General features: G+C 40.4%; 2 protein-coding genes across 5 annotated transcripts; both read left to right on the forward strand.

Moving 5' to 3' along the window:
- Window positions 1–739: 739 nt before the first annotated feature.
- On the forward strand, window positions 740–4,051 carry LOC120721017. Of its 2 annotated transcripts, none has more exons than XM_040011015.1 (2): window positions 740–1,334; window positions 3,586–4,051. In XM_040011015.1, exons 1-2 carry the CDS (start codon window positions 996–998, stop codon window positions 3,913–3,915), a joined length of 669 nt encoding a protein of 222 aa, XP_039866949.1. In that variant the 5' UTR covers window positions 740–995; the 3' UTR covers window positions 3,916–4,051. The 2 variants fall into 2 exon arrangements, with proteins under 2 accessions (XP_039866949.1, XP_039866948.1); XM_040011014.1 differs by having other exon boundaries at window positions 804–1,352; window positions 3,586–4,049.
- A 748-nt stretch (window positions 4,052–4,799) lies between these two features.
- On the forward strand, window positions 4,800–27,916 carry rufy2 (RUN and FYVE domain containing 2). 3 transcript variants are annotated; one of them, XM_040011005.1, is made up of 20 exons: window positions 4,800–5,064; window positions 6,506–6,700; window positions 10,772–10,945; window positions 11,521–11,638; window positions 12,929–13,030; window positions 13,147–13,270; window positions 14,362–14,426; window positions 14,533–14,598; window positions 14,995–15,064; window positions 15,626–15,727; window positions 15,876–15,992; window positions 16,118–16,210; window positions 17,015–17,089; window positions 17,184–17,281; window positions 22,676–22,795; window positions 23,007–23,136; window positions 23,280–23,374; window positions 24,404–24,452; window positions 24,585–24,665; window positions 24,900–27,916. In XM_040011005.1, the coding sequence occupies exons 2-20, from the start codon at window positions 6,625–6,627 to the stop codon at window positions 25,041–25,043; spliced, it is 1,899 nt and encodes a 632-aa protein (XP_039866939.1). In that variant the 5' UTR covers window positions 4,800–5,064; window positions 6,506–6,624; the 3' UTR covers window positions 25,044–27,916. The 3 variants fall into 3 exon arrangements, with proteins under 3 accessions (XP_039866939.1, XP_039866938.1, XP_039866940.1); XM_040011004.1 differs by lacking the exons at window positions 4,800–5,064; window positions 6,506–6,700 and adding an exon at window positions 7,646–8,389; XM_040011006.1 differs by lacking the exons at window positions 4,800–5,064; window positions 6,506–6,700; window positions 22,676–22,795; ... (3 more) ...; window positions 24,585–24,665; window positions 24,900–27,916 and adding exons at window positions 7,649–8,389; window positions 18,659–22,113.
- Window positions 27,917–27,995: the final 79 nt, after the last annotated feature.

Consider the following 27,995-nt stretch of genomic DNA (forward strand, 5'->3'; position numbering starts at 1 on the left):
TAACCAGCTTTTCTGTCATGCTTTCAGAACTATCAAGTTCCAACAATGGTAAGACTTTTCTAAATTTTTAATATATTTTCTAAGTGATAGAAAGCAGTTCTGCTGACCTTATTAATATGATGAATAAAAACTTAGATCACAATCCAAAATAATGCCAAGATTCCCAGTTCCTCACAGTGTTTTATAGAAATGGATAAATATGAACAAATCTTCTGTCTTGTCTCTGTTCAGTTCTAAAAGGTTTGAGGCAACCATCTGATAAGTGCAGGTATTAACTTGTGAACAAGGGTTAGATCATCAGAGGAAAATGATAAGTATAACCCTGGATCATCTGCATAAGAATGTCAGGATATATCGTGATTCTTTATGACAGCACCAAGCAGCAACATGTAAAGGTTAAAGAGTAATGGAGCAAGGACTGTTCCGTTAGGAACCCCTGACTGACTTTTTATTTCTGCAAATCTAAAACTTTGAAGTGTCAATGTGTTGAAGGCAGCAGTGAGGTCAGGTAGAACTGACTGAAACTCATTGTGAGTCACTGTTGATCTTCAGGTCATTGATGACTTCGGTAAGAGCTGTTTCTGTGCAAAGTTAAAGTCACATGCACGATTATTACAGCTTTTACTGTGTTTTAACGGAGTACGTGATAAACCCACACAGCATGGGTGAGAAGAATAGAGCAAATACGCCATCTATTGGAGAACCACAGAAAACATATTTGAATTTGATGAATTATATTTAATTCATGTTCTGCTTTAAAATAAAGTAGTATCTGTAGCTCATATTTTTTCCAATTTTCCTATTTTTTTCATGGTAAGGAATTTTTACTGTAGGATGTCATTTGTCACCAAAGTCCAGAGAATAACCTTTATTTTGAAGTCTGCGACGTTAGTACTTCCTCCTGCCGGTTAGACTCTACCGAGAAAAACGAACCGAAATCGCGGTCTGTCGACGAAAGGACTTCGCGGTGAAGAAGTGAACCAACGGAAAACAAAATGAACTCGATGGAAAAGAAGCTGGCGGATTTGATACGTGAACACCCGAATCTGTACGATCCGAGACGGCGGGACTACAAAGACAACATGAAGGGGCATCTGTCGTGGAAAGAGATCGCGGACGCCATGGGAAAGTCGGAGGAAGAGGTGAAGCTGAAATGGAAAAATCTGCGCGACAAGTTCTGTAAAGCGAAGAAGCGACTGGCCAAGAGACACTTCCCCCTGCTGGACGACAACGAGGACCCGGCAGACAGGCATACCCCCGTGCTGTACAGCCAGCTATCCTGGCTCACCGCCTATGTCAAACCCAGAGGAGAAAGAGGCATGGGGGAGCCAGAAGTGTGTGTCCGCCATTCGGTAAAATGCATTTTTATGTTTAGTAGATTAGCTTTTGCTAAGCTTCGTAGCTTAGCTACAGCTAACTAACTTAGTAAGGCCATAATGACCGCCATCATACCGAACTGTTGCATAGTGTTGAAACTCTGCACGTATAAACAAGAATATATAAATGGCTAAATATCGTAAACATCATAGTATATGTTGTGTTCGCTAAAATCATGAAAACGTCCAGCCATGTCATTACGAACAGATGCCTATAACAATATCCGTTTTTCCAAATAAAAGCACCTGGAAGTCCAAAGGTAGCAACCATATTACTGTAGATAAACTAACACATACTCAATTTCTGAAGCTGTTGTGAGTTATTTCTTTTATTAATAAGGGAACTTATCTTTGTAACATTGTAATTAGGTCAATACTTACAATATAAACTTTATTTATCTATTTCAGTAGTACACTATACAGGGGTTTCAGTCATCGATACAGCCTCTAAATTTTATGTTTACATTTGTTTGTATCACAGTACTTTGTCATATTTGTGCTTTTTAAAAAGTATTTTTTAAATAAAATTTGGTCTCGATTGGATATTTTAATATTTCTGTCTTGCACAAACTATTTTGCTTAAAAACCTCAGTCAGTTTTCTGGAATGAACTAATATTGGCCAGTAACATAACGTTGCTGTCTAATCAGCCTTCAACAGAACAGCATCACATAAATTTATTAAAGCTAAATGTAATCAGAATTTGCATAATTTAACTAAAAATTTCTCCTGTAGGTCGTTAATGAAAAGACATGAGGCAGAGCCGGAGGTGGCAATGTTGAAGATGCTCAGATTATTTTATTAGGAGTGATGAGGATGAACAAGATTAGAAATAACTGTATCAGAGGTACAGCTCAGCAATGAAGGAGGACTAGCAGAGGGTTTGTGTGACAGAGGAAGATTCTAGGGATAGGGTGAGATGAAGGCAGATGACCCCTATGGGGAGCAGTTGAAAGAAGTAGAACAGGCGACAGGTAGAGGTGAAATTTTTAGAGTCAGTGTACTTGCCCTTGTTGTGAGATGAGGTTGATGCCGTGGTTAGTACTGTTGTCTGACAGGGAGAAGGCTCTGGGGTCAAATTTCCTGGTCCAGTTCAAAGACATAGATGTTAGGCTAATTGGTGAATCTAATTTGGCTGAGGGGGTGTAGGTTTGAGAGTGTCTGCCTCTCTGTTTTAGCCCTGCCTTGCACTCTGTGTAGGTTGGGTTCTAGCCCCTCTGGAACCCTGAACAGGATAAATTGTGAAGTAAAGAGATGACAGGATCCCTGCTCAGAACCAGGATTTTTTTTCAGACAAAAGCTAAAACCTTTATTGTAAAGCGTTGATCTTTACAGTCTAAAACTAGCAGTTTGTAGTTTTAGACTGTAAACCAGTAGTTTGCACCAGTGAAAGCTACTCCAGTGTTTACTTGTTTTCCTTTTCTTTGCATCCTGCTGTGATTTTGCAGCAAATGTCTACAGTCTGGTCCATTAAAGCTGGTCTTAATCAACTGCTTCTCCGTGAGCATTTCTGTCTCTTTTTCACTAGCACCTAACCTGCTTGACTCGACTTTTTAGTGTTTTCCATTAGGTACTAGTACCTGATACCAGGTACATTTTTAGTACCTACATGGCCGGGATTTTAAGCGAGCTGAGTCACATTGAACAGACTACATGCCACTGATTGGCCAGGAGGTGACATCACTAGATGATTCATGAGGTCAACTCCTTCACAAGAATCAAACCCTCCAATTTTGAAATTCTGACGATCATCTCGCTGCCTGCAGCCACCCCTCTCTCTCTCTCTCTCTCTCTCTCTCTCTCTTCTTTTACCCTGACTCTAGCAAAAAGCCATAGACCAAGCCACATGTAGCATCACCTTGATGTCCTCCATTGTTGTCTTGTGTTTGTGTCGCATACAAATGACATCACAAGACTTTCCAGCTGCCTTCCTATGATGACCCTATCTACATTGAGCTGGTACTCAATTGTAATAGAAAACAACCAAAGCAGAGTCAAGCGAAGTAGGTGCTAGTGGAAAAGCCTTCTTTCCCATTGGATGTTGGGACACTGGCTCACCACTCCATCTTGGGGTAGACAGTGAAATATTGTAAAAGTCTGGTGTTTGACTGCAATCTGAAAAAAAAGAAGAAGAAAATCACTGAGCGTAATCAGTAGTGTGTTGCAATCCGTGTTAACCAGTGTTTGTTTTCTGTTTTCACACCACACAGGTAGCTAGTAGAGCAGGCAACGCTGAGAAGGAGCAAGACAAAGAGGAGAAGGCGCAGCTGGGCTCTTTGCCTGTCGTCAGCACCAGCTTTTCTCTTCCAGAGTCCTGTCCGACCAGCGATCAGGACGTGGGAGGCTCTCTTAAGCGCAAAAGACAAACATCTGCAGAAACAGAGATAAGTTCTGCAGATCCCCTCAGCAACCTCAGAGATGAGGATGAACTGTTTTTGCTCAGCCTCTTGCCGTCACTGAAGAGGCTAACCATTAAAAAAAGGATGGAGGTGCGAATGAAATTTCAGCAAGTGCTTTATGCTGCTGAGTTTGAGGACTAAATAGTTCAGGTCCCAGTAAACACTAGTAGTTGGCCGTGTTTGATCTTAAGGATGTATGTTTGTATCAGACTGTATATATTTACTGTATATATTTTATAAATAAATATTTTATGGATCCTTCAAAACAGCTTTTGCTTCTTGTTTTCTTTTCTTCTTTTTCTTTTTTAATAGTCCCATTGTGTCCCATTTGGCTCTAATTCAGCACCTCTCCCTCTGACTTTGGCTGATTTTAAAGGCATAAGTTAACAGGAAACTATGTAAAAATATGCTTATAAAAGTGCTTCAGTACTGATAGAGATGCGTGTTTTGTTTTGTTTTTGTTTGTTTTTTTAAAAATGCTGATTGTGCCTTTAAATATTTGCATTCTTACTGCTCATGCTTGCCTACATGAAATCAGCTTGGTCTTTGCGCTCGTTCTGTGAATTAGTAGAAATGTAGTGAGCGTCATCTTTGACAGCTGCACTGGTAACTGTTTCATTCTCTGAGCTGCAGAGTCATTCACTCCCAAACTGAACCAATCACTGCTCTGCTTCACTGAGACCCTCTCTCTGCTTCTGATTGGATGGTAACAGACTCGCCCCTCCCCTCTTGTGTTCAGAAGTCACTATTCACAGACAATGTGTTTTCATTCATATCTTTATACATTTCATTCATACATTCAGAGTGTCACACTAATGTGTACATATTAGCACAAATAAGAGACCCACTGGTCTCAGTCTCTTCCTGCTTTGTGTCTTCTGTCGGCTCCCCTTCGTCTCTGCTGTATTTATCCCCTTTTCAGCCTCCTCTCCGTTCTTGCTTGTGTTACTCCTAAACCCCTCCCCCATACAGCTTCCCTGCTCTCTTGTCATTGGGTGCTATGTGGGGTGATGATTGTGGTTTCTGTCGGTGATATCCCCCAAGCGTGTACCGGCTTACTCCTCCTGAACTACAGACAGTCATGTTGTGATACTGCATCCATACACCACCTGCGAGATAGACAGATTATTGTCACCAGATGACTGGGAGCTGGTAACTGGATGGATAAGGTGAACCTTTGATGTACATCAAACCAATCTTTCACAGAGTCATCACCTGAAAGTGACCGGATTACAGATTGCTGAGACGCTGACATAACCAAGGATCAACGCACCGCTTTTTCCTGTTGAGGTGAGATGCAGCATCCACATGTTTAAGTAACGACGGCACATTATGAGTGGTGGAGTGATACTTAGCTGTCACACATACTGTAATCTGTAGTGTGCACGTTGTAATTATACTGTGTTTTCTATTTATAAGATGTGTCTCTCCTGATATCCTCCTTGCTCCTTGTCACTGAAACTAATAAATCTGTGACTCTGTCAGAGTGTGATCACAGCACCGCTCCAACTGCAGCAGCATTGCTGCACAATGAATGGCTGCCTACTACGATGAAACAGTACCACACCCCTATTGGTGGAAAGAACTTCCAGTGGGGGATGTCAATTGGCTCATTGTGCTGTCTCTCGGGCAGAAGGGCGTGTCCCAGGGATTGTCAAATGGCACAAAAACACACCAGGCTGGAAGTGGTGTGTAGTGAGTAGGGAGAATGTTTAGGTGTGGTTCATGGATGGAGGGAGGAGATAGACGGGAACATGATACAGCTCTGGTTCCAAAGAAGTTTTAACTGAAATGTATTAAAGCTACTGCTCTAAAATATGAAATAAAAGAATAACTACATTTAAAATCCAGTGCATTTTACCTTGAACGGTGATGCATAGTTATACAGTCATGGTTATACTCGGTGACTCTAACAAACACGACATAAAGATGGATACAGACAAATTCAGTGAGGTATGGAAAAAAGACTGAGATAGCAGAAGCCTGAATTTTTTATTCTCTACTGACTGAACTGATAAATGAAGATTCAGAGAATTAATGGTGGTAGCATTCAGGGAATGCACAGATCTGCACAAACCTGGTCATATGATTCCTGGTCAGCCCTGAGGTATTAGAGAGAGCACGACATGGAGAGAGAGAGAGGAGAAACAGTGCTCTTTGTTGTGTAGTGTGTTATAAGCCTCTATGCTGCCACAACTGTAATGGATTGTGCTGCTGGTGTGGTTGGAGGCTTTTAGATCTGTATGATGGAAAGGCGGTGGCCCAGTGGATGCATTCCTTATAGCTGAAAGAAAAGGTAAAAAGCCTTCTGTTAAATGTGGTGGTGAGTGTATTTTTACTTAAATACACTTACATTTTGGGAAATTTAGTTTTTAGGATAAATGAAATACTTGAGCAAAGGTACTTTTAGCATATATTATTATTAACATCAAAGGATTTGTATATGTGAGTGATGTGTTTTGGGGGTCAGTGATCAAAATGAGGATTTAAAAAGAGGAAGTGCAGCAGATAATCAGAGTGTGTTTACCTCAAAACCATCCACATCTTCACATCCTGGTGTGCCGGTGAACAAATGCTAGCAATGTATGACTTTAGGTGCTCTTATGTATGAAAGAAGTCAAAATAATGCCAATCACTTATGTATTTTCTTTGCAAGCTCCTTTGATCACTTATGTAGTTTAATCTTAAAGAGCTTAAAAGTCTGTTACCCTCTTCACTATCTGTTCCTCAGAAGTGGGATTAGAAAACTGAAGATAAGCTGACTGTGGAGCTGACCGATCAGAGTGGACAACTTCAGGAGGGAGGATCTACTCTTCAGTTCCCAGTGGGCAGAAAAGAGCCCTACTCATCATGTACTCCCCTCAGAGTCTCCACCGCTGGGGCATCACTCATAGTGAGAGTATGGAGCGGTTAGCCTACAGCCAAGGTATGATGGAAATTTCTGTTTGGTCTCTCACATTGAAAAACAGTGGCTTACCCACAAATCACTGCTTTAAAACAGGTGAGGTACAAGAGTTTAATAGGATGTTCAGGGATTTAGAAAACCAGCCACTGACAATGGCAAATAAGTTTGATGATGCTTCATTTTTATGCTGTTGTGTTCACTGAATCTGCTGAATGGCATTTTATTTTTTCAGATTATTTGAAAATTAAATGATTATTAGCTGCAGCCTTTAGTGTCAGCTCTAAACCTAATCAAGTTTTCCATTTAGCTGCGCTCTCTGCCAATATTTGTCTTCTTTCGCTATACTGGTGACTGTGTGGGTGTTTATGATTTCCACTGTTCTTTTTTAATATTATTCCGCATTGCTATTTAAGAATTTTCTACTGTAGGTTTAGTATAGAGGGCATGGGACGCCATGGTAGATGAGTTCAAGGTTGGGGTGGGAAGACATCGGGGATCTGCTCTGACTGCACAAGAGAGGTTGCAGAGCTTATTTTCATGGGGAGTAACTAGGATGGACAAGACTAGAAATGAGTACATCAGAGGAACAGCTCAAGTTGAGCAGTTTGGAGGCAAAGAGAGACGAGGTTGAGATGGTTTGAACATTTGCACAGGAGGGATAGTGGATACATTGCGCAAAGGATGCTGAATGTGGAGCTGCCAGGCAGGAGGAAAAGTGGAAGACCATAGAGAAGACTCATGGATTTTATGAAGGACATGTATGCTGGTTGCTGGTGTGACACAGGAGGATGCTAGGGTGAGATTGAGGCAGGTGGTCCGTTGTGGCGACCCCTAAAGGTAGCAAGAAAGAAGATAGATTTTATTCGGAAGGAGCCTGTTATTTTTCTGTACACGCTCCACCTGCGGGCAGAGCTGCAGTTCCCGTTTCCTGCAGCAGGGGGCGGCAGAGTAGGCTCTAAAATCATTACGTAGTGCTCCCTTTTGTGTGTCTTGTGAGCCGTGTGTGACACCTCCCCTCGGGCGGGTGCAGTGGCACGGCGGAGACGCCAACTATCGGTTAGGTCTGCTGGCTGTAAACAAATCTTTACGCCACCACGATGTATAGAAAATACACGTTTACTGAGCAGCGGTTCTCTGTGCGGTCGGCACCTGCGCTCACCTTCATCATGTAGCGAGAGCGGCGCCAAATATACGTTTTGGAGCTCGGGGACGTAACGACAGGTTTTGATTCTGGTTGGAGCTGTCATTGCTTTGCCCAGTGCCATCACAGGTATTTTTTTAATAGACATATACGCAGCGATTGTCATTATGCTCGCCAGAGGAATTGAGCATCAAAGCTAGCTCGCCGACGGTTAGCAAAACCGTTTGAATCTGGCTGTTTTCGCAGCGGAGAGCACACCTAGCTACAGTCATTTCAGCGCCTGAACATGGCATCGTCAGCAGAGCACGACCTGTCTCTGTCTGAAGCGGACAGCAGCAAGGATAAATCCCAGGTATTTGGAATTTTGAGGCTTCAGGAGGAGAAGGCTGCTGCAGGGGATAAAGCTAACAGCAGCAGCACGGTGAGAGGAGGTGGAGGAGACGGGCGATGGCAGGCTCCTATCTTCGCTTTGGCCAGAAAGGCGTCCGAGACCATTTCAGGAAGCATTCACGTCCTGCCCAAAGTGTCGGAACACAGGACGTCCCTGCCAGGAGACTGGGCCGTCCAAGGTAGAGTTTGATGAGCTTCTCGGGCCGTGAGGGTGTGAAGGACTGCCTGGTTACTGATGACGGGACTGATGACATCCAGTAACTAATTTGGATGTTGGTTACGTTAAAACAGTCGCTAATTAAGTTAATTGATACTTCTAACGGTGTGATTTTTGCACAATAGTCCCCATGTCTTATTGTTATTAGTTGTTCTGGAGCTTTACTGCCTGCAACATCACATGCTGCGTTGGTGCAAATGGAAAATGCCCCTCTGCATCCCCCGGGGTTTGTATCATGCTGCAGAGCTGTTAGCTGCATGTGTTGTCACCCTATTGGTGATCTCACAAAATCAGTAACTGTAGAGCTTTACTGCCTCTGCCCAGCAGCCCGAGTGTCTGTCTCTGTCACCACATCACCTCCCACACTCAGAGCTATAAATAATCTGGCTGGTTTCAGATGTACATCACGGACTTGTGTTTGAATTAAGGATGAAACAGGCAGTTAACAGTTATTTCTGATAAATGTTTGCATTGCTAGCACGAATTTTAAACCCCTGCAACTTCCAGCCTTATGCGACGAGTGAGCTTGTTGCTTTTAATTGCTTTGCTTCACCTCTGTGTTTTAGTCTGATGAAGATGTATCTGTGGAAAGATTGTCATGATTTATGGCAACACTCAAGACAATTTAGCTGTTCAAAGGCACAGTATATGCACATTTCTTATTTGGCTCTACTAGAGTAACTTTGCATGGTTAACAGATCAAAGTGGTCCTTATTTGTCTTCTCCAATCTACTGGTGTTGTCCCTCAGGTCATCTGTCTGATAGGATCCATTTTAAACCACTTACACCTCTTTAACCAAGTGCTTTTTAAACTGAGGGGTGGACATTATTGGTAGGGCACAAAAACAGCTAAGTTGAATAAATGTTCTGTTTGCAGGGATAGTAAACACTTTAAACCTTTTTCAAATGTTTGACATGTGTTTTGTTGTTTTCAAATTTGGCTCGTGGCCAGCTTCAGAAACCTGCTGTGGATATTTGCACTCACTGACATCATGCAGAGACAAGTGTTTAAAAAAAATATCTGTAATGAAGCATTTGACCGCCTAACTGACCTGTTGTTTTTTTTTTTTTGTTTGTTTGTTTGTTTTTTGAGAGGGTTTTTATTTCACGTGTAATATGACCAGCGAATAAAGTCGAGTATAACAGGCTTCCTTAACGTTCATAATGGTACATGTGTTAAGCATTTTAGTATCAACAGCTTTACATGACCTGGTTTGATAAGTCTTTCCCTCTAGGGCCAACCTGTCACTGCAATTAAAGGTGCTAGGCAACATATCTGCACGCTTTCACCTGACCCTGCTGTGTCCTGTTCTGCTGTTTGGCTTTACATTAACTGGGTTGTCTAGTTAAAAGCCTTACCTCTCTGGGATGTTGGCTTTTCATGCCTAGGATAATTTCCATAATGGGTGCAGAACTGGGACAAAGATTTGTTAACACATTTCTGATCTGTTCAGGTAGACTATCAGAAAATGTTACAAATATGCAACCTGACGTCAAGGTATTTACTCAGTATAGCAAGCTTGTCTCTGATAATTACCAGCTGTATGACATTAACCTCTTCTGACTCAGTTTTTTAGCCCTCTGACAAAAACATCATCAATCTGTCAAGCTTTTAAAGTGAGACATCTTGAAAATGATCATTAAATGAAGCCCCCCAAATCTCTGAGAAACAGGGGCACCTCCAAGTGGGGGCCAAATTTGCACCCCACCCCCTGGCAAAACTGTCCTGTGTTGGTAATAATGTAATAAGGTTGCAGAAAAACTGGTGCCAATCCCTGGACAGATCACAGGGCCAACATAGAGACAGGCAACAGTTTTCAGTTTTACATGATCTAATACTTATTTGTTTTTCCTGAATAAGTTTGCTCTTTAAGCTAACTCTATTCTGGGAGAGTGACTCTTAAGCTTCTTCTTTTTCAATCATTAACTAATGGTTGGGACTTTCAGTCAGTCAATTAGTCAATCAATCGGTCAATTAAAACAGATTATTATAGATTTCAAAATCTTATTTGGTGTACCTATTTTCTGTGCTATCAATATGGCCACCCTTATGAAAAAAATCTGGTGGCGCTCCTGCTGAGAGATAGTTACCTTTTAATTTCTATCTGCATTCTGTGTGTACAAAAGAAATAATGTGTTACGTAAAGGTAAATAAATCATTCTTAATAGTTATTTCTTGTTGCTGTGCAGTGGCTGTGTTTAAACCTATATTAAACTCTGCATGGAGTTCTTAAGAGAATGTAATAGACTCCATATAATTTCTTTCTAAATCTGTATTTCTGTACGAGGAAAATGTAAAGCCATGGATATTTTTTAAAAGTGTTTCCCGTTTGTTTTCCCGCAGCCCTGCGAGACCCCATGGCCATGGAACGAGCTAACTTACTGAATATGGCCAAGCTGAGTATCAAAGGTCTGATCGAGTCGGCTCTGAGCTTCGGGCGGACCCTGGACTCAGACTACCCCCCTCTCCAGCAGTTCTTTGTGGTCATGGAGCACTGCCTCAAACACGGGCTCAGAGGTAAAGATGTCAGCGTTGTGCTAGTGTAACTGCACGATAGATTGTTTGTTATTGTTGTTTACTGAACGTGCAGTGGGAATTACTGTGTTTAAACAGCAACACAAAGAAAAATACATACAGTATAGTAATCTCTAATAATAAAAAAAGGCCTTAAATGTGAGGTAGTGCAAAACATTACGGTATATACAATAGTAATAAAATAAAAAAATGCACATGGCATTAATAAATAATATCCACAGTTCTGAAAAAGAAGAGAGTTTGATTCAATTTATAAGTTTTATAGAGAACTGCAGGAGCGATTTCTCGAGGTGTTCTTTATGGCAGTGGGATTGAATAAATCTGAGTGATAATAAGCTCTGGTGCCTCTGTAGTATATGAGCAGGTGTGATGTCTTGTCCATGATGGAGAGCATTTGTTCAGTGGTCTTACGTCTCTCAGTGACTCATAAATCTCCATATTCTGGCCAGTTTTTGTTCCAACTTTGTGATTTAGTTTGTTGCTCCTGCTGGCGCTAATTTTATGTGTAAGCTGGGAATCTGTGATGTCTGATTTTTCCTGCTTTCTTCTTTTTCCAGTGAAGAAGTCCTTTCTGGGTTTTAATAAGTCCCTGTGGGGTCCTCTGGAGTTGGTGGAGAAACTGTGTCCCGAAGCGGCAGAGATCTCAGCGTCCGTACGAGACCTGCCAGGACTTAAGTAAGAAGTACATGTATTTACACACACGTTTGCTCTCATATGGCTTGACCTCTCGTCCACCGTGCAATCATAATCAGAAGTAAAGCTTGATTTATAGTACTACATACACCTCTCCAGAAAAAGCGCTATACATCTCATGACACAGCCGTGAATTATCTGCTTTTCTGTGTAGACATTTTACTGATTAGAGCACAGATAATGCATCTGTTAAATCAATGTAATAGGGTTTTAACTACATCTAGCTTGCTGTTAATGCTAATGCAGGAGCTAGTGTTTTTCCAGTGAAGACACAGGTTGTTATCTCATTTTACAGGCTTCATTCTTTTCTATATTTCAGCAAAACAGGGTAGTAGCTCTCTTAGCTCAAATTTCATGATCAGCTCCACTTGTGACACAAACACACCCACACACAAACACAGAGAGCAGTGCACAGGTGTAAATGCAAACAAGCACTACAGGGATTCAGTGTGAGACTGCAAATCAACGCTGAAATGAGAATGTGACGTGAGCCAGCTCAGGGAAGTACCTGGGTGTTTACTTTCACTTCACCTTTAATCGTTCTGCCGCTTCATGTCTTCCTATTTCCCTATTCTTCTTTCATATCGATACAATTTCTGAACATGTGACACGTGGAACTGTCTTTGGCAGAAACTTCAGAAAAATAATGTTAGCGATAGAGCAGGACCAACCTTTATGTAGTTTGGAAGTGATGTGTTTAGCAACAACAAAAAGTGTCGTGTCCTGCATTCATACTGAAGGTGTGTCCTTCAGTGGATCTAGCGAGGAGGATTACGCTAAACCTCGTTCATGGACAGTTTCCACGCCACGCTTTAAGTTCTCGAGTTTGATCTGGTCCTAAATGAGGAACAGTTGTGTTGTTTCACACAGAGAACAGAGTCTGTTTCCTTTGCTGGGGCTGAGTAAGAGCAACAGACGTGCAAAAAAGCAGGATTTTAGCAACGCTGAGTGCCGACGCAAAGGTTTGATACAAGGAAGCTCAAACAGTGTCTGTGCCCACAAAGAAAGCAAAGTTTTGGATGTTCGGATTGAGCGAGAACACCAATACACTGAAAATAGAAAAAGCTTGTATTCAGTATTTAGAAAATGTTTCGAAATCTCTGTCAAACTTTAAGAGAAAATACTGAATGCTGCACTTTCTTGTTCCAATCTCATAGATGATGAACAGTAACAAGAGTCAGGGTTAAATAGAATCTAACTACTGCAGACTTGAGTAGACAGACCCTCAGAAACACCTTGAAATCCAACCTTATCACTGGTGTTTGTTTCCAGGACTCCATTAGGCAGAGCCAGAGCATGGCTGCGCCTGGCTCTCATGCAGAAACGGCTGGCCGACTACCTGCGACTTCTCATCACCAGAAAAGACTTGCTCAGGTACACCAGAGAGAATGTGTATATGTGAATATTATTATATATTTATGATGAAACATTGCCGATTGACTGTTCAGGCCGTTGAGGGTAACAGATGATGTCATCTCTCGCTTCCTCAGTGATTTCTATGAGAATTCGGCTCTTATGTTGGAGGAGGAGGGAGCAGTGATCGTGGGCCTGCTGGTGGGCCTCAACGTCATCGATGCTAACCTGTGTGTGAAAGGCGAGGACCTGGACTCTCAGGTACGCCACTGACGGGGAGAAATATTTTGATATTAGAAAAAGTCTGACATTGCTGTGCAGCCAGTTTTATTTAATTTCCTGCTTACACCATACCAAGCACCAGAGGGTGGTGTTTTGTGTCAGTGGAGCAAAGAATGTTACTCATTTGTCCTGTACTACGTGACCTTTGAGCATAAGCAGTTTATCTTTTGTTGTGTGGTTTCAGGAAGTGTGATTGCCAGTTTAAGTTATTTTATCTCTGCATCTCTGACTCCCTTTGTAAAAACAATCTGTGTTCTCTCTTAATATTTATTTTCAGTATTAATCAATTGGAAACTGCCTTTTTTAAATTCTCCTTCTTCTTTCTTTTAATCGTGATTTTGATTAAAGGCGCAATAAACAAAATTCAGAGCCACTGGAGTTCATGTTGGAGCCTCAGAGGCCTAAATATAAACATATAGACACAACACCCAAAGCCCTGCATGTTTCATTAGGTAGCAGAAATCTTGTGTTGACTAGAGGTGACGAAAACCAATCCTGCCTCAACCGTTAGCCCAGGACAGCAGATTACACAAACCTGAATACATCTACAGCTGCATCTAGTGTGTCTAAAAGTGTGTGTAAGACTCTCATTTGATCTGTGTTTCACCGTAGAAGCCAAACACCAGTAGAGAGCTTGACTGGGCAGAAATGAAATGAGAGCGTGTGAATTAGAAGACAAGCAGTACTATGTTTCAATTTTTGAGGTCATTTAACAGATAACATCCTCTCCTTTGACAGGATGAAACCAAAGGATGGTTACTTGGTTTACTTTAACTTTCCTTTAAGTTCTTATCAGCTCTTCTCCAACACACCATTTTAATAGTGCTATAGCGAGCCGGTGGCTTTTATGCATGCATGCGGTTAATTGATACATTTTTGTAGTTACAACTTGCATATATTGTGTTTGTTTTGTGACTTTTAAATAAGTCAACATGTGCTTGTAGCCATCTAATTTCTGTAAATTGTCTGGATTTCTTCAAATTCCTTCAAATTGATGTTTGTGCAGTCGTTGTGAAAAGCAACATGCCTGCCTCTGAGTGATACTAGCGCCTTCGTTTTATTCATTTAAGGTCGGGGTGATCGACTTCTCCATGTATTTGAAGAATGACATAGATGATTACAGGAGTGAAGAGAGGTACAGTTTTTTTTTCTTCTTCTCTCTCCTCGGTTTGATGCAGCTGGTTTCTTTCCCCAAATGTGATGCAGCTCTCTTTCTCTTGTGTCTGTTTCTATGACAACAGGAATAGCCAGATAGCATCCATCTTGGATCAGAAGAATTATGTAGAGGAACTGAACCGACAGCTCAAGTAAGACATTTGTTTGTACTGGAAACAGACCTGTGTGCTGGACGACCTGCAGATTGTGCTGTTAATAACTGACAGGAAGTTGCAGGAAGTTTTTGTATTTTTACCACAACACTTCCCAGAATAAAAGTATTCCAGAGTTTGAGATTAAACTCGTCTGGGTGGTTTAGAAATCCAACTTTTGTCTTCTCACAGACTTGATAGTAATGAACGTAGACTAATCTGAGTCTTTCGTTAATGCTAACAATTTTAAACAAACCCTAATTGTGTGGCGTCTGTGATTATATTACAGCTACTGCAGTCCTGGTTTCATATACGAAATATTAAAGGTTTGCACATTAATTTAATGAAACTCATATAGAGGTCAGAGGCCCACCATAATGTTTTTTCTTCATGCAGCTCCACAGTTCACGGGCTTCAGGGCAGAGTCGACTCTCTAGAGAAGTCCAACTCTAAACTCATTGAGGAGGTGAGAACCAATAATCACCAAAGAGTTGCGTCTTCATTTCACCTGTCACCTGTGTGGAGAAGCATTTGTCTGTTACACATTAAAGTCATAGAGTATATTTTGAGTATAATAGCATCTGTGAAAGCCGTTACAGCCTATTTGGCACAATGCTTTTCACCAAGTTACACGGTTGCACATGCAGCTCTCTAGTGACACCACTTGGTTAGAGGTTTGAGGTATGTCTAACCTTTAAGCTGTAATCCTCCAGCCAAATTTGGAGTTTCTTATCAGGGTTTTTCTTTTTCAAACTGGGCTTTTGAAGGGTGACTACTCCTTTAAGTCATGTACAGTAAAACCAACAAATCTGTGTTTAAGCTTATTTAAGAGAAATCTACGAATTTGCCTTTTTTGGGACCATTTGTTAAGCAAAATGTCCAATGTGTGTGGGTAGAAGAAACCTAAATTTGCAAAACAAGTGAAGACAGTCTTTTACTTGTGATATCCATTTATACCATACTAGATTTTAATGTTTTAGGTTTTAAACATGTTTCCTAATACATGTGGATATGTTTGTGTGTGCAGTTAGCCATAGCCAAGAACAACATCATCAAACTGCAGGAAGAAAACCAGCAGCTGAGGAGTGAAAACAGCCTCATTCTGCTGAAGACGCAGCAACATTTAGAGGTACACTGTGTCACAAAATGAACGTTTCTGAATGTTATTTTTTCAACTAAAAATGAAACGGAAATTAGGTCTTACAATCCATCCATATAAAGTTTCCCTATTGGTGTTTTTTTTTTTTTTTTTAATTTATTTTAATTTTTTAATTTAGTTAACTCAAGGTGACGTGTCAGTGGAGAGAGACACGTACAAACAGTCTCGTCAGGGTTTGGATGAGATGTACAACGAGGTGCGAAGACAGCTAAAAGAGGAGTGTCAGCTCAGACAGGTCAGACAGTGGCCGTGCGTGTGTGTGTGTGTGTGTGTGTGTGTGTGTGCGTGTGTGTGTGTGTGGAATGTGTTCATGACGTCATTATAAACAAACATTACATTTATGCATTTTGCCATTTTCAGGATGTGGAGAATGAGCTGGTGGTCCAGGTGTCGATGAAGCAGGAAATGGAGCTCGCCATGAAACTTCTGGAGAAAGATATTCACGAAAAACAGGTAAGAACAAATATTTTGTTTGCAGAACAGATTCTTACTTACTGATACTGAAGCAGCGGCATTAATTCATCTTTGTGAGGAGATGCAAACATAATTAAAATTCCAACTGCAATGGATAGAAAATGTCAGCCATCATTACCTGTTCAAAAAAGGTTGATGGGATATTGTCATCACCCTGCCGGGTGGGTGGGCAACATGGATTCCCAAGTTTCTGAATGGGATGAGTTTTCTGAAAGTCTTGTGAACGTGATAAGGAGGTGACCTAGGATTTTCAAATTGATACCGTAGGTATATTGACTAGGAGGCTGAGGGGTAGCACTGGTGAATGCCAGTATTTTTTTTTTTTTAAACTTTTATTGGTAAAACAAATAACCCAATCTGTGATTAGGATCAATTTATAACCCTCACACTCCTGATTTTTAATGTTCAGTCACTGCTAACCAGCTGGTTCCTGGTTCCCTACCAGGTGACTCACTGGTCAGTCTGATGTTATGCAGATTCTTTATATCATTCAGTTGCTTCTCTACAGAGAATCTTGTCCTGCAGTCGACCCAAACTTAACTTCACTATCTTGGATTGCAGCCAGTAATAATTATCTGCTTTCTTTGATAAGAAGAGTAGAAGAACTTGTTGGTAACAGAGCATTTAGAGCCGTCTGAAGTCTCACAGGGAATGTTTAATATGAGCATCCAGTTTTCTTTAACTGCTATAGTAAGTCAAAAAAACAAAAAACACGCATGTGTGCGTAAAGAAGACAACCAATACTGGACCAGAACACAGCTAAGTCTCTGATTTCATTAATAGGACACACTGATTGGACTGAGACAGCAGCTGGATGAGGTCAAAGCCATCAATGTAGAAATGTACCAGAAGATGCAGGTACAAACACACACTCATCATCATATAATGTTTAAGATCCAGAAATAACAGAGAACTATAGTAATCCTTACTACTTCCCTTTTTCTTTTTTAAGTCGTCTGACGAGGAAATGAAGAAGAAGAATGATGTGATCAGTCGTCTGGAGGAGAAGACCAATCAGATCACTGCCACCATGAAGCAGCTGGAGCAAAGGTGAGACACACAGCCTCTGGATGCACAGCACACACCGTCAAAGCACTTTGTCCCCTTTGTTTCACGTCCAGGTGTTTACACCATGTTCTCTGCTGCTCTGTTCAGACTTCTGAACCTTTAAGTTAAGCTGATAATACTTTATGCCTCTTTAGAAAAGTAAGTTTGATATTTCTGAGAATTTTTTTTGATGATGTTGTTATGTTTCGGTGTAAATAACTCTATACAGAAAAGAATTGGGACTATGATTATTAATCAATATGTTCTATAGGGCAGATTGGTTGATGGTAGCCCATAGAAGTAATAAAAGTCACATAAAACATAACAAACAAGTAGAAATGCACCTTTCTCTTCTCCCTAAACATTTAATTGTTTTTGATTTGTGCAGTGGTTACAAAAAAAAAAAAAGACAAAAACTTTGATTTTTTTTTTTTCTTCAGAGGGGAGCAGAGCCACTAGGCAGATGCCTAGCATCAAGACACTAGTTCAATATGTTATTACTAGTTTCCTTGTGGAAACCCTGCAATCCCATATTTATCATATCTGACACACTGCAGTAAATCTCATGCATGTTCAGCTCTGTTGCTATTGGCCCATGTCTTTCAGTCCTTCACTGTGTACCTGCTCCATGTTTGTGGTTTTATCTGCGAGTTCATTGATGCTTTATGACCCCCCCTCCCCTACCCGAGCCCATTGTCTTCCAGTCAACACACTCCACCTCTCCCATCTCCTCTCCCATTGGTTTAAATCTGTTCCATCCTATTTGCGATTGGTTGTGAATGTTTTCTTTTGGCTATCCTAAAGATGTTTGTAGGCCGGTGCTAAAGGACACATTAGTGGGAGTTTTGTGGCGTAGCTAAAACGTTTTAATAAAGTAAATCTAATCATATGAAGAATCACTTTATTACATCTAATGGAAAATCGCCCCCTGAGAATCGGACATGTAGTTGTTGTGAGCGTAAAGCTTTGTGTCCAGGCTCAAATCTTCCATGTTGATAGTGCAGTGTTGTGCAGATGTAGCTGGGAAATTCCAGATTTATCTGCCGCAGTCATAATCATCTATATTCTGCATTTCCTTGCCCTCTTTTTCCAACTTCTTTTCATTACTCAAGCTTACTCAGATGAATATTACAATGCCTTACGTTTACACTTCCTGTTGTGCTTGTGATGTTAAGTCGCAAAAAGTGTTAAGTATAACCCGGGCCACTGATGTATTGACATCCTTTCTTCCTTCCCTCCTTTCTTTCCTCTTTTTTCCCTCCCTTCTGTTTCTCTTTTATAACTTCCATCCATTCATTTTGCTCCCTCGAAACCTCCATGTTTAATGTTTTGGGTTTTTTTTTTTCGTTTCCCGATTTTTATCCCTGCTCCTCTGTGCAGTGATAAGGATCTGCTCAGTCAGACCAGAACGCTTGCTATGTCATTTGTCAAGTGTGCCAGCACAGACACAGAGCACCAGTATAAGCTAGTCAAGGACATCTCCTTCTGAGGATATGAGCGCATGACTAAACGGACTTTACTTAGAAGAACATTCCTGTTTTTTTGCACATAATATTCAGATGGTTTTAGGGCCTGAGAGCTGCCACAGATTCAGGTGAAACTGGGACTGCATGTTTGATTTATTTACTTCATCAGCAAAGTGCTGGGATTCAAAGAGATTATTGCCGTGTCTCGTGATCTTTGGTTAAAATGCATCCAAACAACTTTAAGAGGTTTGTTGGTCAACAGTGACTGGATACAAAAAATGGATGTAGTTACTGTGAGCTGAGCGCTTTGATTGTTGCCACCTTGGTGTTTTGAAACATGACAAACGAGGGGAGGATCTGAGTAAGAAATGGAGGGATGTTACACGCAAGTTATGTAGGCCCACCCTAAAAGACTCCTAGTATGGATCATAATGTACAAACTGAACATCGTGCTGCATTTAGGACGACTTTAAACTAATGACTGAGAGGTTTGTTCACCTCTCTGACTCGTTTTTGCGACTCCATTAGCTGTAATTTTTACTTAATTTACGTAATTTACTTAATTTCTTATCCATGTTTCTGTAGGCATTTATGGCTCAATGCCACCCTCTCTCAGAGGTAGCTGTGTTGAAAGTAGGGATGCTCCTAGTGGTTAACTTACTAGTTGTTAAATGAGAGGAAAAATTAGACTAGTTGACTACTCTAAAAGACAGAAAACATCCAAAAATTTACCACGTGTATGTATGATAAGCTTAAACTTTATCATACATTAGAATTTTTGTATTTTAGCTATATGAAACCATTAATCACATTAATTGTGTTAATGGTAAATAGACTGCTTCTTATATAGTGCTTTTCTACTCTGAGCACTAAAAGCGCTTTACAAGCATCATTCACACCCATTCATTTAAGCACTTATTTCTATGGTTAAACGCTTTCTATCATATCTATTCATACGCCGATGAATACCGATGCATTGAAGAGCAACTTCGGGTTATTATCTTGCCCAACGATATTTGGCTTACAGACTGAACCTGCCATACCTCCTGAGCTACAGACACCCCTAATCAAATCATGTTTTAAATGCCGCCGTGTATAACATTGCAAACATGTACAGTCTGCAGACTTTGGATAACCGAAGTAGCGGCCTTGGTTTCTTCCACAACCCGGTGCAGAATGTGGTTACACGTCACTTGAGTTGCTTGGTTATATTTCAGTTTATTTTGACAGACGTTCGTCTATGATTGTTATTTTTTTAAACAGAGTACTACAGAATACTTTCCCGCCTCGCTTTTTCCTTTCTATTAAAAGAGAAAGGAGGAGGTGCCTGCGATTGTTGGGTTGCAGCCCCAGGTTGTGGACGGTGGTGTTGTAACCTCTTTGAACTAGTAATGTCCTCGTGTATTAATAAAATACGGATATGTTTAATCGGCTAGTATTTCTGATGCCACAACCATTAAATGTCTAATCAACTAGTTCTGCACAGCTGTAGTGTGTAGAGTGTGCTGGGGAGGCTGGTTACTGAACACAGCGCTAAGTACAACTAGTGTTTATTAATATCCTTGTGGCCACCTTATTGAATATATGAGCACTGTAAATTAATGAAAGGTTTGATAAGATTTACAAATGAGTTGCTGTACTTTTGAAGAACTATGACATCTAAAACATCTGTGTAGTATCATAATGCACTTCCTTGGCTACATGGCGGCTGTGCTGCTCACTGTTCTTTTGTAGTGTGTCCGAGCTACCTGTAACTTACATATACAGTGCATTTTCTGTTCTTTCCACATTGCATTTGCTATATTTGGCAGTGCTGAAATGTCGCCAGTTTTTTAAGATATGCCTGAGATAATAGACATTAGCGGTAAAAGATGAGCGTTGTTTGAAGCCGCTTGTTATGAAGTAAATGAAGCATGGTTACAAAACCAGACAGGTTGCCCCCTGCTGGACATTAGAAAGTATGCAGGTTTGCACTGACTTCAGTTTTCAGATCCAGAAACCAGGTCCATCTTTTATATACAGTCTATGGTTAGTGCTAAGTGAGGGAAAGTTTACTCTGTCATGACAGTTTAACTGATCCAATATTGAGACAGTTAATACTTTAATAGAAACTGAAAAAAGGTTTTCAATTAATCATGCACTACTATTCATGAACATGCGCAGGCGTGCACACTCATACATACAAGTGCTACATATTCTTCCTGTCTCCAGTAGTCAGTTTATGTGCAGTAACACAGATAGTGAGATAGCTGGCTGTTTGGATGTAATCATAGAGGTATTTATCGATCACATTGAGTTAGAGGGGCATGCGCTCGGCTTTTGTGTCACAGCTGCTGAGAGGTTTTACCTGCTAACGCTGAGTCGAGTCCCTTTAACGTTTAGTCAAGATGAAAAATAAAGGTGGAAGGTGCTAGTACTTGATCATTAAAGACCTTCCCGCCACTATAGAAAAACAAAATGCAGACACACCTGTTAGGAAAATAGTTAAAGGCATCCACACTGTCTTGGCTGAGTTGTTTGAGTAACCGTTTCTGTTCTTTGCTGTGTGTTCCTCCACCAGGAAGAGCGTTTTTATTTTCTTCCCAGGCAGCCGAAACTGTTAATGCTCACAAGTAAGCGCTGGAACAGGAAAACCATCACAAATCTAAACAAAATCTTTCTGCTGCTGTCTACATTTCACTATAATCAGGCACTGAGGTCCCCCTGCAGATGTTTAGTCAGAAATTTCTGCTGCTTTTAGTTTGCTGCCGGTTTTCTCTGCATGGCGAACCTTACCCCTGGTTAGTAAGCATTAAATGGAGATTTCAGACACAAAACTTTGCTCCATTTCTCTGACACACGACACTGTAAAGGTACAAATTGTAAGGATTGGTGAGATTGTCAGCAGAAAGTAGTTTACATTCATTGTTGGGGCACTATATAGAGCCTAGATCACATGCTCAGAATTTGGACACTCAAGTAATATAGTGGAAAGTAAATATGTGCACTATGTCTTTTAAAAAATACATGAATTTGCACACAGCTCATCTCATTGTCAGGTTGAGATTTTTAGATACTACTCTGTGGGACCAGCAGCTTTAGATCAGTCAGTATGTTTTGTCTCTGCAGAACAGACAGCTGATCCAAATGAAAAGACCTGTAGTTACACAGCTGTAAACCTCTGGAGTTCCTGTCAAGGGAACTGCGTTATTGTGTTTGTCTTGGCATATTTATTGACTTTTGTGATATATCAGGAAGTAATTCTACTCTTAACTCCATGTTCCTAATACTTCTAATCTGAAGAAAAAGAAACAGTCAGTACAGCTGTTTAAAATTCACAACTACTGTCTTTTATCAGCGTGATCAATAAAGGTAGATGTTTTGAAAATGCCGGGTATGTTTTGAGTTTTTTGTGAAACCTTTAGCATGCCGTGTTTAGAAACATTTTTTTATGTGAACAGTCAACAGTCAGTGTATGCCAGAGTGTGGCGGAGCAAATAAAAGAAGAGGACTACAGTAGCTTTGCATGAGTTGTGATTTAAAATAATCTGTCTGAAACAAGCAATGGTAAAGAGACTCAGTGTGAGAGAAGCTGTCCTTTACTCTCCTTGTCCAATTAGTTTCTCCTAGGTGATTTCCACGCTTTGTTTGATTATGCATCTTTGTTTTGCCGTCTTTACACTTTTTGTGTTCCTTATTGTTCTTTTTAAACACCCACAGGTAAATTCTCAGTCACGCGTCCTTTTGTTGCTCACAGTTTTACTTCCTGGCAGTTCAAACTGCAACACCTTCCTTCATCCCAGCCTCAGCCGTACCTCCTTTACTTTACTGTCCATCCTCCTGCCCATCTCCCTATGTTGTTTTCTCCCTCTACACCCCAACTTCCTCTTCCCTGCCCTCCCAATTTTTTCTCTCCATGGTCCTGAGTTTGTTCCTGGTTATAATGGTGCAGATTACAGGAGGCAGAGCGGCACCGCACCTCGGCCGAGGAGGGCACCAGACGCTTCAAGCTGGATTTTGCAAACAAAGCCGACAGCCTCCAGCGGCAGATCGAACACAGAGAAAAGCAACTGTAAGCAAACCGCCTACACTGATTGGTTAAGACACACCCACCCACACATAATGAGCACATCTGCTTTAACTAAATTTTACATAAATACTTGATACATTGATTTTTTTTTTCTCCATGTATGTTTAAATCAGTGAATGCTATAATATAATCTATTACTTTGTCACCTTCACTTTCTTATTGATATAAACATGTGGATGTGCTGTACCTGTAGCCAGCAGCTGGAGACGGACCTAAAGATAGAGAGGGAGTGGAGGCAGACGTTACAAAATGACCTGCACAGGGAGAGGGACTCAGTAGCTCAGCTCAGCACAGAGGCGCTGCAGATAAATGGTCTAAAAAAGGTGAGATGGGGGAAAATAAATACTGGACAGGATGCTATGTTTTTTTAAAGTGCGTGTTTGTGCTTATGACAGTACACATTTCCGTTTACTTGATATATGTTGATCCTTTTCTTTTCTTGCTTCCCTTTGATTGATTTTTCCAGGAGTTTCATCGTCTCCAGGATGAAAATGTTCAGCTGAAGACCATTTGTGAGGACCAGGAAAAAGCTCTGGAGGAGCTTGGCTCCAAACTCAGCGAGTATGCAAACTTTATTTTGAAAAGCTCTCTTTTCGCCATAACAAAGTTGCTTAGCAGTTTAGAGGGAGGTGAGGCAATGTCTCATAAGTCTTGGCCTTTCCACATTTTTCTCACGCAGCGTATTAAAACTTGATTATGAATCAGATATACATTATGTGGTATAGGAACAATTCTAGATGAGCCTTTTTACGAGTAAATCCTAGCATGAGAACTATAAAGACTGTCATACTGACCAACCAGTGGCTGCTAGGAAGTACATGACACAGACACATGTGCCAAAATCAGGTGTTAACAGCATGAGTGAGCTACCAATGTGTAGCAAGTGTAAACAAATTAAATTGGTGGGAGGTTCTTCAGCTTTGAATGGCTCCTTAACTGCATAAAAGGTATTGATCGATGTTGTCATGATGAACTGTTGGACAGCTGATTCCTCCCTTTCTCCTTCTGGGTAACACTGAAATGACGTCTTTTATAGAGCTTCCTGATTGGCAGAGCTAACACAAATTTTTGACTTATTAAGTTGAAATCTTTTAGTTCTTTTCTTGAAAATTTTGAGCTTTTGACTCAAACATTTTTTGAGTTATTCTGTCAAATTTTTTGAGATACCCTACTGAACATTTTAAGTTACAGATGGAAACATTTTTCTTTTTTCAGTGGCAAAATAGAGCATCCTTAGTTTCCAGTTTGCTTTTCACTGCCACACAACAAAGGCATTTAGACATCTGTGACTAAGGCTTAAATCTAAATTATAAGCTGTCATCTGTTTAATGTAAAAAAGAAGAAGACATTCGCATCACATGTAGATCACTGGGAAAATTGTGTTTGGTGAGAATAAGTTAATTTTAACGTAGTTTGATACTTTTATTTAAGGTTTTTGGCACCAGACTAAGCAGTTTTAATGAGTCAGAAAAACTGTAACAACAGCAATATCATTATCATTACAGCTAAAATCTTCTTTATCTCTGCGTGTGCTACAAAATGAAATTCATGCCCTTCGATTGGTAACTTTGTCCATTTTGTCTAAATCAGATCCAAACTGAAGATTGAGGACATCAAAGAAGCCAACAAAGCTCTTCAGGTAATTCAGACAGTTTAATAAAAAAAAAAAAAAGGATCAGAAGAAGCTGCAAAATCCCAGAATAAGTGTAGTTAGCAAAGCTGACTTTGGTTTGTGTGCTATTTAAGAACACAGGTTTGTTGTTTGTTTCAGGGGGGTCAGGTTTGGTTGAAGGACAAAGAAGCCACTCACTGCAAGCTCTGTGAGAAGGAGTTCTCCATCTCAAGAAGAAAGGTCTGTCTTAAGTTGACTTCAGATAGTTACATTTGAACCGGGGTCGTATTCAGCACTGAATGATTTTGGATGGTTTGTGATTTTACACCCATTTTATCTAAAAGATCTTCAGGATCAGTCATGGTTTAAACCTCAGAGACCCCAAGAAATACTTAAAAGAATCGTTGATCTTAATGGATGTAAAATGAATCCAGAAACATTTAAGTTGGTTTTACTCTCCGTCTCTTTCTACAGCACCACTGTAGGAACTGTGGGGAGATTTTCTGTAACAGCTGCTCTGACAACGAGCTTCCTCTGCCAGCGTCTCCCAAACCAGTGCGAGTCTGTGACACCTGCCACGCCCTCCTCCTGCAGCGATGCTCCTCCAATCCAACATGAAAGAGTGCTGCGCCGCTGCCGTGACGGCCTCGAAACAGTCACACTCATGAGTACCACCTCTTCAGTGTTGTATAAGATCCATATGCCAACTTATATCTACAGTGTTTGCTGCTAAGGGGTGGAGCACATGCATTTTATGATCCTTACACTTGATTTGTCATTTGTTTAAAGGAAGGAAAAAAAGAAAGAAAAGAGCGACATGTGCATCTGTCTAACTTGTCGATGTAGCTGCTTGACTCTGAATGCAGAACATCTGCAGAGAGTCTAAAATATCTTCCCTTGTAGTCAGACAGAGAAGAGTCTGCTGTAATATTAATAGTTATGACTGTCAGCCCCAAGTATATATATATTAAGTCTCAATGAAAATAACGAAGAAACCATATTTAGTTTATGGTGCACAATCCAATGACCAGGTAACCATTTGTCGTAACTGCTACTCCAAAAAATGGTCACCAAAGTAAAAGCTCAAACTCTAAGATTTCATGAAGCCCAGCCAGCGATCAGCAGGCTGGTTTTGGTAAAGTTCAGGGAGTGAGTGTTTGGTTATGAAAGCAGAAACGGCTCTTCAGAGGTGGAAGTGAAACTGCACTATGATGAACACTCCTTGTAGCTAAAAGCAGACAGTTCTATGAACCAAACCTCTAATGCATCTGTTAGTCCTCAAAGTCTCCACAATAACTTTATAGTCAAACAGGTGAGATTTTAAAGTTTGCACATGCAGTATGGTGGCCTTGCTACGGCTGTCGGCTCAGACTCCTTTGCACCTTCTTTTAAGATGGATTTAAAAGAACTCAATTAAGAGTTAAAATGCCTCAGACAGCGTTTAAGGAAGAAAAGAGTTGTGCCACAAAACAACAACAAAAAAATCACTTTCTGTCACCGTTGTAGCAGCAGGTGGTTGACAGACAAATCACCACAGAACGAAGATGGTCATGGCCTCATAAAATAGGCTAAAGGCCTCTTTTTATCTGAAGTACTGGAGTTATTTATTAAACCTGACTTTGACATAGAAGTAATGTTATGTCCTGACATGACATGTTGCACTTTGGGACCTTAGACTGTATATAAAAGATGGACTCACTGGTTAGCGAAGCCTTTATGTGAGCTGAGTGTTTCTCGTTTCTCATCTCGATGTTTGGGGGATGCCCCGTTTATACACACTGATTCTACAGGTTGGACTGAACAGGACTATGTGCAGAAGGGAAGGGATTAACCAGGTTTTTAAGTCACAAAGTAGGTCTACCTAAAAGGCATAAACTGCTTTTTTTTGTTGTTTTTTTACTGTAATGGGGACAATAATATACAAATAAAAGATCATGTTGTATTTAGTGAAATGTAACACTAGAGATTAAGACCACAATCTCATGAGGAACGTGTTTAACTTCATAGATGAGGGTGCTCAAGGGAAGAAATTCCAATAGATGTGTATAGTCTGACTTCTTTCTGAACGCTCGCTGCTGGCCATTACAACACGAGACCCAGAAATTATCTCCATCTTTAATATACAGTCTATGTTGCTCAGCTTCAGTCACCGGGATCTCGTATTTCAGATGCTTTGGGTTCTTGGAAGATGCACAAGCAAAATTAGTTATGAACTCGTCATCCTGTATGCATTTAATGTTGAGACTCCTTTGCATAACCATTGGGAAAAATCTTAGGACTACATTTTTATAAATCCAGGAACATTTTTATAAATGGGATTTGTATGCAGTCACACTTCAGGCTAAATCTGCAGACTATTTACTGCTCCAGGCAGCTTGAGCTCTGCTGACACTAGTTTCCCGTGAGGATATGAAAAGCACTTGAACTTTTTTTTTTTTTTTTTTTGTGGTATTTGTGCCATATGTGCCTGTGTAAATGCAGTGATTACCTTCTTTTCACGTTGCCAAAATGAGTCCTATATTTCTACACTGAGGATCTAAAACGAGAGCCCAGAATATTTCAGAGTAGCAACACTAGCCAAGGGGGGAAAAAAACATTAAAGGTACGTTTCACTGTTTTTGTGACACTAATGCAGTGGGTGCTGCTTTAAGGAGCAAGGGGTCGATGCAGTCAGCTCTAGTTTGTGAGCTCAGTCGTTCTCAGTGTGGCTGGTTCATTTGTTTTTTGGAAATTAGAGAAACTCACGACTAAAGTTAGTGGTTGTAAACGTGAGTGTTACCTACTTACAAAATATGTTTGAACACTTGCCAATCATACTGGGTGAAGTATAGATTTGAGTTTGTTTTATACACATTAATTTGTACTTTTATAAGCCTGAATTTTGAACTTTCCCCTGTTTACTTGAAGTTTGTTGCAATCAGATGTTAAAGAATCACTTTTTTTTTTTTTTTACTGCTGCTCCATTCATGAGGGGAAGTTTAACCATTTTAAAATTGTGCATTTGTGTTGCCAAACTAAGAGTTTTGAATGGAAGTTTGAAATATGAGTTCCAGTGCAGATTCTGGTTTTGTGCTTGCAAAGTTTACAAATTGATTTTTTTTTTTCATTAAAGTACTGGATGTTGTAATTCCAGTGAAGAGACAATAGACCGGGGATGATTTCAATAAGTGATAAAATTGTTTCCGATATAGTCTAAACATGTCATGAAGATCTATTGGCAGATATTTCCGAGCTGAACCCAGACTAGTCTTGTTTTTTGTCTTAAATGTCCCAGATTAATGTGGGACTTGTACAGTTGATACATATAAATATTGATTACCACTGTTGCCCTTTAGCTTACTTTGCAGTTTAAAATTAACTCTGTTGCCAACAGTCTGTTGTCTTGACTGTTTCGCAGTTTCTGATTAAACACTCACAGAATGGGTTCCTGCTTCCTGTCATTTTTTCCTAGCCGATTCAAGTCCTCAACTTGAATCAGCTTTGCTTTTTTTTTTTTTTTTAAACAAAATGTGGACTCTTATTTTAATAACCTCAATATGGAGATTTGTCCTCAAATAACAGAGTCAGAAA

The sequence above is a fragment of the Simochromis diagramma genome, unplaced genomic scaffold, assembly GCF_900408965.1.
Source record: "Simochromis diagramma unplaced genomic scaffold, fSimDia1.1 OVJJ01000603.1, whole genome shotgun sequence".
NCBI classification, from domain to species: domain Eukaryota; kingdom Metazoa; phylum Chordata; class Actinopteri; order Cichliformes; family Cichlidae; genus Simochromis; species Simochromis diagramma.

Excerpts from the sequence above, each read along its gene's own strand:
- rufy2 (XM_040011004.1), top strand. The coding sequence starts at position 8,107 with ATGGCATCGTCAGCAGAGCACGACCTGTCTCTGTCTGAAGCGGACAGC. Across the intron at positions 14,599-14,994 it reads GAACTGAACCGACAGCTCAA|CTCCACAGTTCACGGGCTTC; the intron begins GTAAGACATTTG and ends TTCTTCATGCAG. Across the intron at positions 24,666-24,899 it reads TCTCCATCTCAAGAAGAAAG|CACCACTGTAGGAACTGTGG; the intron begins GTCTGTCTTAAG and ends CTCTTTCTACAG.
- LOC120721017 (XM_040011014.1), top strand. The coding sequence starts at position 996 with ATGAACTCGATGGAAAAGAAGCTGGCGGATTTGATACGTGAACACCCG. Across the intron at positions 1,353-3,585 it reads AAGTGTGTGTCCGCCATTCG|GTAGCTAGTAGAGCAGGCAA; the intron begins GTAAAATGCATT and ends CACACCACACAG.